General features: G+C 36.4%; 2 protein-coding genes across 3 annotated transcripts; one reads left to right on the forward strand and one right to left on the reverse strand.

The window, feature by feature from the left end:
- Positions 1 to 1,239: 1,239 nt before the first annotated feature.
- LOC130976046 (fructose-1,6-bisphosphatase, chloroplastic) lies at positions 1,240 to 3,726 on the forward strand. Its single transcript, XM_057900786.1, has 4 exons — positions 1,240 to 1,803; positions 2,401 to 2,631; positions 2,736 to 3,242; positions 3,425 to 3,726. Exons 1-4 carry the CDS (start codon positions 1,378 to 1,380, stop codon positions 3,494 to 3,496), a joined length of 1,236 nt encoding a protein of 411 aa, XP_057756769.1. The 5' UTR covers positions 1,240 to 1,377; the 3' UTR covers positions 3,497 to 3,726.
- A 241-nt stretch (positions 3,727 to 3,967) lies between these two features.
- Positions 3,968 to 7,324, reverse strand: LOC130976045 (uncharacterized). Of its 2 annotated transcripts, none has more exons than XM_057900785.1 (7): positions 7,003 to 7,324; positions 6,374 to 6,623; positions 5,659 to 5,856; positions 4,912 to 5,569; positions 4,725 to 4,813; positions 4,587 to 4,646; positions 3,968 to 4,374 (listed from the first exon to the last, which is right to left on the reverse strand). In XM_057900785.1, the coding sequence occupies exons 1-7, from the start codon at positions 7,180 to 7,182 to the stop codon at positions 4,346 to 4,348; spliced, it is 1,464 nt and encodes a 487-aa protein (XP_057756768.1). In that variant the 5' UTR covers positions 7,183 to 7,324; the 3' UTR covers positions 3,968 to 4,345. The 2 variants fall into 2 exon arrangements, with proteins under 2 accessions (XP_057756768.1, XP_057756767.1); XM_057900784.1 differs by having other exon boundaries at positions 4,725 to 4,816.
- Positions 7,325 to 10,075: the final 2,751 nt, after the last annotated feature.

Below are 10,075 nucleotides of genomic sequence, written 5' to 3' on the forward strand. Positions count from 1 at the left end.
AAAAAGTATAGGAAAAAGTGAGATTAGTGAATAATGTGACCAATAGAGTTAAAATGAAAAATTAAAATCAAAATATTTAATTAGATAATTAATTAATTTCTAATAATATTAGATTTTGAATTAAAAAAAAAGGGTTTGATGAGCGTGGAGCAGTTACACAGTTGATCACTTTTACTCTTCCACTGCGCGTGCTGCATGTGTGAACTGCGTTCTGCAACCGGCCACCACTTGTCTCCCACTCTTGTCGGACCGTCGCTGATCAGAACGCTAGTCATCGCCACCCAGCTGCAGCCGACGCTGCCTACGTCTATGCCAATGTCCGAGCAGGTCCCTGTTTGCGTACAAGTTGTCCTTCGCTTCATTTTCATACATACATTCCTAAGCATGGATGCTGACCTAACCTTTCTAAAAGAATTTGTATTCTTTGATGGCTCTGCTCCCCATGTGGTAGATGGGTCAGTAACATACTAGTTTTCAGCTCTTGAAAAGAATGGCTTCGACTCCATGCCAATCCTAATAGGAGAGGTTGGATGGCCAACAGATGAAAATGCTAACGCAAACATAAAGAATGCTAAGAGGTTCAACCAGAGGCTCCATGCCGGATGTTCAATTTAATAAATATGCAGATGGTTATGTTGATTTTTATTTGGATGGTTATTCTTTTTGATTCGGTTTATTTATGCACAATTAACAATTGTTGGATGTTCAATTTATTAAATGTACAGATAATTATCCTAATATTAGAATTTAAGAGTAATTTAAGAATGGAGTATTTTTTTACTCTATTAAATTAATTTTAGAATCTATCTTTCACGTTGTTCATAAAATTTATTGTCTATCTAATATCAAAATCGATAGATTAATTAACGATATTGATATTCTGATAGATTAGGCAATAAATACTAGCCGTCAGTTAAAAATCAAAATGGATAATAATATTAAAGCAAATAAAAACGCTTTACAATTCTTGTAGTAACGTACCACCATTCCACCCAATATAAGGTTCACATCAGTTAAAATATCCACCATACATTTATTTATTTTGTATACAAAGTTGAAAACACATAAGACACTCTAGTGCCTAGTGGCATGCTCTGGGAATCCAGAAGGAATTACAATCACAAAATCACAAAAAGGAAAATGATATAGGTGAAGGATAAGTGGGACCATTAGTATCACAAAATCATTGCTGACCTTACATTCACTTTCTTTCTTCCTTCCTTCAATACCTTACAACGCAATCCATGTACTGACTACACCACTAGTAGCAAATTAAAGATAGTGCATAAACAAAAACAAAACTTTCGAACTTAAAAAAAAAATATCAATAAAAGAAAGACTCAAAAGTTGGCAATAACTATAGCCGAAACCAAAACCATGGTAGCTATGGCAGCAGCAACAGCATCCTCACGCTTAATTTTCTCAAAGCCAAGCACCCCTTCACGCCTATCCCCCTTCCAACTATGCGATGTGCTTGTTACGAAATCAGCGGTACATAGCAGTAGTAAGAGAAAGAATGGCGGAGTTAGGTGCATGGCTGTTGCTGGTGAAGCACCACCAACAGAGACAAAGAAGAGGAGTAGTGGTTTTGAGCTTTATACTCTTACTAGCTGGCTTCTGAAGCAGGAGCTAGAAGGAGTCATTGATGCTGAGCTTACTATTGTTCTGTCTAGCATTTCCATGGCGTGCAAGCAGATTGCTTCTTTGGTCCAAAGAGCTAACATTTCAAACCTCACCGGTGTTCAGGGTGCAACCAATGTTCAAGGTGAAGACCAGAAGAAGCTTGATGTTGTTTCAAATGAGGTCAGTGATGCCCTCTTTTCTTCTTTTCAGCAATTTTGATTTTGATTTTCTTTTCTTTTACTCCCTACTGCCAGTTTAACAAATTTGTCCATTCTTAGATTCTTTATATCTAATAAAGTAATAGAAAGACATATCAACTTTGTCACAATAATGAGTATATGTGTTTTCATTCTTGATAATTTGTCTAAAGAACAAATTGCCATTTAAAATTTTTAATCAGTCACCAATTATATAACTACTGTTTTAAGAGACCCTTGGTCTGAACAGTCCCGAACACATATCTATATATTATGGTTTACAAAGGTCGCTTAGACCAATTACTTGAATGATTAGAGACCGATTAAGGATTTTCGAATTGTAAAAGTGCGCTTTGTCTTCTAGGCAAACGGTCACTGAAAAAAAATTACATTTACTCAAATTATAACTGCCCACCAAAAATTACATTACTCAAATTATAACTATCTGTAGACAGAGCGAATATATCGTAAATGGAAAAATTATTACTAACACAACTTTTGGGTGGAGTGTATTTCATTTATTGAACTCATGTTATTAAAAAGGTTCCAAGATTGTAAGTGTTTGCATGTTTTGATTCAGGTGTTCTCAAACTGCTTGAGGTCAAGTGGGAGGACAGGGATCATAGCGTCAGAGGAAGAGGATGTGCCAGTGGCAGTGGAAGAGAGTTATTCAGGGAATTACATTGTGGTATTTGACCCTCTTGATGGCTCATCTAACATTGATGCTGCAGTCTCAACTGGCTCCATTTTTGGGATCTATAGCCCCAATGATGAGTGCCTTGCTGACGTTGGGGATGAGGATGATCCCACAGTAAGTAGTCTTCTTAAATTTGGATGAAAAGATTTTGTTTTAACTACATGAAATAATGTCATGTTATAAATTTTAATAATCCAATGGTTGGACTTTTATTTTAGCTTGACAAAGCAGAACAAAGGTGTATTGTGAATGTCTGCCAACCCGGAAGCAACCTCCTTGCAGCCGGTTACTGCATGTACTCAAGCTCAATAATCTTCGTCCTGACAATCGGAAAAGGAGTATTCGTCTTCACACTGGATCCGCTCTATGGCGAATTCGTCTTAACTCAAGAAAACCTGAAGATTCCTAAAGCAGGGAAAATATATGCATTCAATGAAGGTAACTACCAGCTTTGGGATGACAAGTTAAAGAAATACATTGATGATCTTAAGGACCCTGGTCCTAGTGGCAAGCCTTATTCTGCAAGATATATTGGTAGTTTGGTTGGGGATTTCCATAGGACACTCTTGTATGGTGGAATTTATGGGTACCCTAGAGACAAGAAAAGCAAGAATGGCAAGCTTAGGCTTCTTTATGAATGCGCTCCAATGAGTTTCATCGTAGAACAAGCTGGCGGAAAAGGTTCAGATGGTCATCAGAGAATACTTGACATTGAACCTACGGAAGTAAGCATTCATCAACTTCGACTAATTCTCAACATAAAAAAGTCTTACACATATTATAAGGAAAAGCAACCTGTTTTTATACATTCACTGCTTATCATAGTTCATATCTTGTTAACCAATAGAAATTATTCTCATCCTGTTATTGGATTGTCTTTATTTATTTTATTGTTTTCATTGAACAGATTCACCAGCGTGTTCCCCTGTACATTGGGAGTGTAGAGGAGGTGGAGAAGGTCGAAAAGTACTTGGCTTAAATGATATGTAAAGTGCAAAAGCAGTTAACTTGTTCTTAAATTATTATAATCAAGTGGTTTTGTTTCTCAAGGAAACATTCTTTTTTGTTCCCCTTGTAGCAAATAGAGAAAAGAAGAAAAACCAAAAAATTTCCATGTACCTTCATATTACTATGGTCTATGGACAAGAAATATGAAACAGTGAATAATGTTTCATCAGAATCATTTTTCAATATAACACCAATTCACAAGCCTTGGGTTCTCCAATGAAGCTATTATTTATAGCATTGGCATTTGGCAGACGCAACCATGTTAGGGCGTTAGGGTGTGGTCTAAAAGCTTATCTAATTTCTATGTAAAAAATATGCATCAAAATCTTACTTTAAAACAGTTGGTACCTATTCTTGGGTTTCAGTTATAAGACTGTAAGGCACTAATATATGCAACACTAGACATGGTTTCAAATTAAGGAGCGGATTAACCTAGATATTTATGCTTGTGTATATTACCACAAGTAAACTAATGCGAAAACCAACGATTTTAGATTTGCTTCCTGGCATGTATAGTGTATCCAAATCCAAAACCACATTTACTTCCAAGTTTACCATACTCAAACATAGTTACCAAGATTAAGTGAGTAGCACACAAAAAAAAGTAGTATGATATCTACAATAGATTAAAGATTGATGATTGCAACTTTGACCAAATAAGGCAAGGTTGTAATCTAGGTTTAAATGAATGATGTTATCCTAATTCCAGTGCAACTTCAGAGAACTGCTATTCGGAGCAACGGTCAGATATCTCTCCAGCGGGGATCAGTAATAAGTCAGGTTGAGTCATTCTTCAAATTGTCACTCATTTACAATTTTCCTAATCAAGAGATTGCTCCCGCTTTTTCTCTGCATGAACAATAATGCGATGAGTTAATGTTGTTGGATTTGCAAAATAAGTGTCACTTTCATTTTTCATAATTTAAAAAAAATCAATGTGTCCAGGAATAATTTGTTTTCAAACATTTATTTCGAAACAAATGCAGTATTAGTTTAGAAAAATAAATTACTGGGGTTTAAAATAAAATTGAGAATGAGAACAATAGAAGCATGAATTTTACCAGGGCTGACAACTGTTATGCTTTTTGTGACAGATTTCACTGCTGTCATACAATCTGGACCTGTTAAAAATGAAAGATCAGTAAATTGTGTTTCGCTAAAAAATATAAAATAAGATCGAAAAAAATGAGCTCCATTACCTAATATTCTCAGATCTTTCTCACATAGGACTTCAGAAACAGTTGTTAATTCATTTAAAGCATTAGTGTCATTGCATTCTTGAGGTGAGCTGCTTGACAATGGAAATAATATGAGATGAAAAGTTAGATATATTATTATTATTACAGAGGAACTTAATAGTTATTATAGCATCAAAAGAAAGAATACCCTGAAGCATTTTCAATGGAAGGGCTTGATGTTGGTTGGCAACTGAAGTCAATGCCATCACAAGGTATTTCTAGATCATTTAACATTTCACTGAAGGAGAAGTCAATTCCTAAAGCATCGAAATTTGGGAACTCAATGTCAAACATGTCCAGTTCCTTCTCAGACTCAGACGTAGAAACCTCGTTCGACAATTGTTTGTCCAAGCCCTCTGGCATATCAGAACCAAAGTCCAACCTGCTTCTCACATGATCTCTCTTTCCTAATTTGTCAGAACCTGTCTTCAGAGGTGAAATGCAATGGCTCATCTCTATGTATGCCATCTGTTTCGCAGGGCTGACCATAACTCTCTTGGTTGAAATCACAGTGCAGCGCGTAGGAGTAGCCTCTTGATTGCAACCCGAGACTGAAGAAATCTCAGGAGGTGAGATATGTGTACCACTTTGGGATGAAGTTATTCTTCTAGTAGGTGTCTTTGGTGGTTGTGAATTACTAGTAGGAGGGAGGGAAGATTGGTCGAATAAGCATTTAGCAATATTGGATCCTTGAGCCTGTGATCCACTCGGCACACAGTTCTCTGGTGAAGAACGAATTGAAGAAGTTGGTGGACCTACTACTTGAGAATCAATGGTATTATCAGGCTGCGGTGGCACATTTGGACCTGAAAATGGCAATAAAGCAAATAAATATCATGTTTCGCAAGATTGGCATATACTTTAGACCCTTTCGGAGATAGCTAATTAGCTATACCTTGGACAGAAACTTTCTTGTTGGTTGATCTACCACGAGACTTTTTCGCAGCTAAAGGTGCATCTGTTTTAGTATCCTTTCTCTTTCTGTCGGATACATTCATCGCAGATGTTGAGAAGTTTCCACCCTCTGAATTTGTATTGCTAGACAGAGGCAGTGAGTGTATATGCGATTTGATTTGCACAGAAGAAGGTACACCTAAGTAAACAACATGAAGATCGTCATCATGTAAGGTCAGTAAACAATTGAATTGAAAGAAGCTAACATCTGCAGATTAAAACAATTTTCAGTGAAAAACGAAATCAAATTACATTATATAATCCACTTATCAGATATCTGTTGCACCGAAGCAACTGCAAATTAGCATGATTTTCTTATCACAGCATAACCAAGATAAGCTTATATCCACAGTCAAGTCTCCACTCCATTATTCTTCAGAACCAAAATTTGGAAGGAAAAAAATTAAAACAGAATGGCATGTAATGTACCCTTTACAAACATATCGGTTGCCTTTATTTTCTCTTATTTAGTACATTACATGCCATAATTCACATTAATTAAAACATGATCTTCCATGGAATACCAAATTTGAGCATTGGTTAATCACAAAAAGTACATTCTCAATAGAAGAAATAGCTGCACACAAAAAACCTGCATACGTATGAAGTATGAACTACTAACAAAATTCAAGTTAGATGGGAACAAAGGAAGGAACCTGGCTGAGGTTTGTTAATATAAGTTGGTTGAGAAGGAGCAAGAGCAACTGCAGATTTTGCCGGAAGAGCTGAGAGGTTTCCACTGGCATTGAAAGCGTTCATGACATTCTGCATACCGTGCAACAGCATCTGAACCCGGTTTTTCTCTTGCTCCATGAGAACCCTTTCCTGCTCCAACATGACCTTCTGCTCCTTCAAGCTTATGTACTCATCCAGCATCTCCCCTAAAGTCAACAAAGTCTTCGGTGCCTGAAATAAAAAAAAAAAAAAAAGAAAATCAAGTTCACTATTAACATGAACTAGGGTTTTGTACTTCATGATAAAAATAAACAATATACCAATTTTGAGTGACCTAGTCTAAACATGTCATAAAGAATCGAACTTATGATCCAAAATGAAGACCCAGGTGCACATATCCGCTAAGAAATTGGGGGTAAAATAAAATAAGGCTTTAAACATGTGTGATAGAATTCCAACTATGTGACCAAACAAAACTAAACCCTAAATGCTCAAATCCGCATTAAATGAAAGAAAAACAAAAGGGATCTGCAAATAAAAAGCACAAATGAACAAATCAGCATAGCAATTTAGGGGAAAAAACCAAAAGGTGTTGTATATAAATATATACCTCATTAATGGGTGAATTGGCGATGAGAGAAGAAGCTTCAGTTCGGAAGACGGAACGCGTGGACGAGAAGTTGTTGTCGCAAAGGTACCTATCGACGATGAACGCGATCTGCGTTGGTGTGACCTTCCCTTTCCCCAGCGTCTCTACCTTTCTGCCTTTGGTGGATGGCTTCCCCGCCATCGTTTTCTTTCTTCTCTTCAAAGCTCACAGAAGTGAAATGAAGAGGAAGATGAAAATGAAAGTCTCACTCAGATCAGAGAGATGGTGAGAGAAAGAAAGAAAGCTATAAATTAAGCATTGAGAGTGTGTTGAAAAATGGAGCGAAAGTGTATAACAAAGGACGCGGGAGACTGTTTTTGAACACAATATAATTCTTTTTGGTGAAATAGTGTTGTTTTGGCTTTGTTTTGGCGGTAAACGGCAAAATAAAATATGTGCGAGTCAGTGAAAACTCGATCTTTCCCCTTTTTTTTTTTTTTTTTAATGATCATCAAACTCAACCGATTTGTTCTCTGGTCATAAGACTCACGAGTCATGACTATTGAGTATGGACTCATGAAGAGCCCAACAGGGAACTTTTCTTGTTTCCTATTTCCATTTCGTTTGGAAAAACAACGCTAGAGCCCAAATAAAAAAAAAACAACTAAACGATATTACAGGGAAAAGAAACCTATCATCCTCACTTAACCGTCAACAACAATCTAATAGTCGAGTCGCTAATTCACTTGTCCGTTTAAATAAGTGTAGGGGGTTTAAATCTTGCATTGTGTATGCAGCAACTCATTAGCCAGCAGTAAACCCTTAAATGGAACTCAAATTCACGATTGATTATCTTTCGCCTGTCGGGTTAAGAGATACCGTGGACAACAAAAAAAAAATCTAATATCAGAAGAATATAAAATAAAAATCTAAGAATTTTAAATTGAATGTTTTGGTCTCAAATCAATTTTTATTTCCTATAAGTCTTCAAGAATTACTCTTGTCGGATAAATTGATCTTTTTGTCATCTTAAAGTAAGACTAATTTATCTTACAGTGATATATTTAGAGAGTGTTTTGCTTGATTTTTGGTAATCTTGACAGAGTGTTGAATCAAGTTTGTATCAAAAACTCAATTCGTAGAGCAAATACGACTCCTCTTAAAAAAAGGAACTCGACCGAAATTTACTAAGTGTATGTGTCAGACGATTACTTGTGTATGAAATATTGGATATAACTTGGATCAAATAATGTAAATAACAACAATAAATGGAAATACAAAATAAATGAAGCTTTAAATAGATAATAAAGTAAATTTGGCACTAAAAAAAAGCGAAATACTTGAAGAAAAAAAAACGAATTGAAAACTGACTCGAGATGCTCTCATGCACTTATACTCTATGGTTCTCTTTGATGTCAGTGTGACTTGGAATTCACAAAGTTTTAGTGTAATTATGAAGTGTTTCAAATTGAAGTCTATAATTTCTTCTAAGCTTCTCCTATTTATAGACCATCATATTAGTTTGCTGATGCCCACGGTCCAGTCTCCTATCTTTTTTCTCTTCCACAATCTAGCTTCAGTTTATTCTTACCCACAATCTCATCTTGACCTCCACGGACCTTAATTTCCAAGTAATAGCCCCATGTCTTCTTATTTACCATGTGACATTCAATTAACCTATGTGTCCTCAACTAATTTTTTACTTAAGCCTTTCTCAACTCAACAAATATCCTGCATGCTGTAGTGGATATTTTGCTTCACCATGGTCAACGTAATTATGTCAAAATTTTTGTACTAACAAATTGTCCCTTAAAACTTGTCTTTTAAGAAGTGAAATGATAAGTTTTACTCAATCACAGCCTAATCATGTGCCAGACTTAAAATTCAGAATTTAAAAAGACAGTTATGTAGTTTCTGAAATGTCACACGCGTTTTTCAAAGAATACGCAACATTTTCTATGGACTTTAATGGGCCTTTGATGAGCGGATAATTTATACGCTTTTTGGCATTGTTTTTAGGTAGTTTTTAGTAAGTTCAAGCTATTTTTAGGGATGTTTTCATTAGTTTTTATGTTAAATTCGTATTTTTGGACTTTACTATGAGTTTGTGTATTTTTCTGTGATTTCAGATAATTTCTGGCTGAAATTGAGGGACTTGAGCAAAACTCTGAAAAAAGGCTGACAAAAGGACTGCTGATGCTGTTGGAATCTGACCTCCTTGCACTCAAAATGGATTTTCTAGAGCTACAGAACTCCAAATGGCGCGCTCTCAACGGCGTTCGAACGTAGACATCCAGAGCTTTCCAGCAATATATAATAGTTCATACTTTATTCGGAAATTGACGACGTAACTTGGCGTTGAACGCCAAGTACATGCTGTTGTCTGGAGTTAAACGCCAGAAACACGTCATGATCCGGAGTTAAACGCCCAAAACACGTTATAACTTGGAGTTCAACTCCAAGAAAAGTCTCAGCTCATGGATAGATCAAGCTCAGCCCAAGCATACACCAAGTGGGCCCCGGAAGTGGATTTATGCATCAATTACTTACTCATGTAAACCCTAGTAACTAGTCTAGTATAAATAGGATAATTTACTATTGTATTAGACATCTTTTGACAGTTTAATCTTTTGACTGTTTAGTCTTTGATCATTCGGTCTTTTGATCATTGAGGGGGCTGGCCATTCGGCCATGCCTGAACCTTTCACTTATGTATTTTCAACGGTGGAGTTTCTGCACACCATAGATTAAGGGTGTGGAGCTCTACTGTACCTCAAGTTTCAATACAATCACTATTACTTTCTATTCAACTCTCTTTTATTCTTATTCCAAGATATACGTTGTACAACACTTTGATGAATGTGATGATCCGTGACACTCATCATCATTCTCACCTATGAACGCGCGTGACTGACAACCACTTCCGTTCTACCTTAGGCTGGGCGCATATCTCTTAGATTCCCCAACAGAATCTTCGTGGTATAAGCTAGATAGATGGCGGCATTCATGGGGATCTGGAAAGTCTAACCTTGTCTGTGGTATTCCGAGTAGGATCCCGGGAATCCGGAAAGTCTAACCTTGTCTGTGGTATTCC

This window comes from Arachis stenosperma, chromosome 4, assembly GCF_014773155.1.
Source record: "Arachis stenosperma cultivar V10309 chromosome 4, arast.V10309.gnm1.PFL2, whole genome shotgun sequence".
NCBI classification, from domain to species: Eukaryota; Viridiplantae; Streptophyta; class Magnoliopsida; order Fabales; family Fabaceae; genus Arachis; species Arachis stenosperma.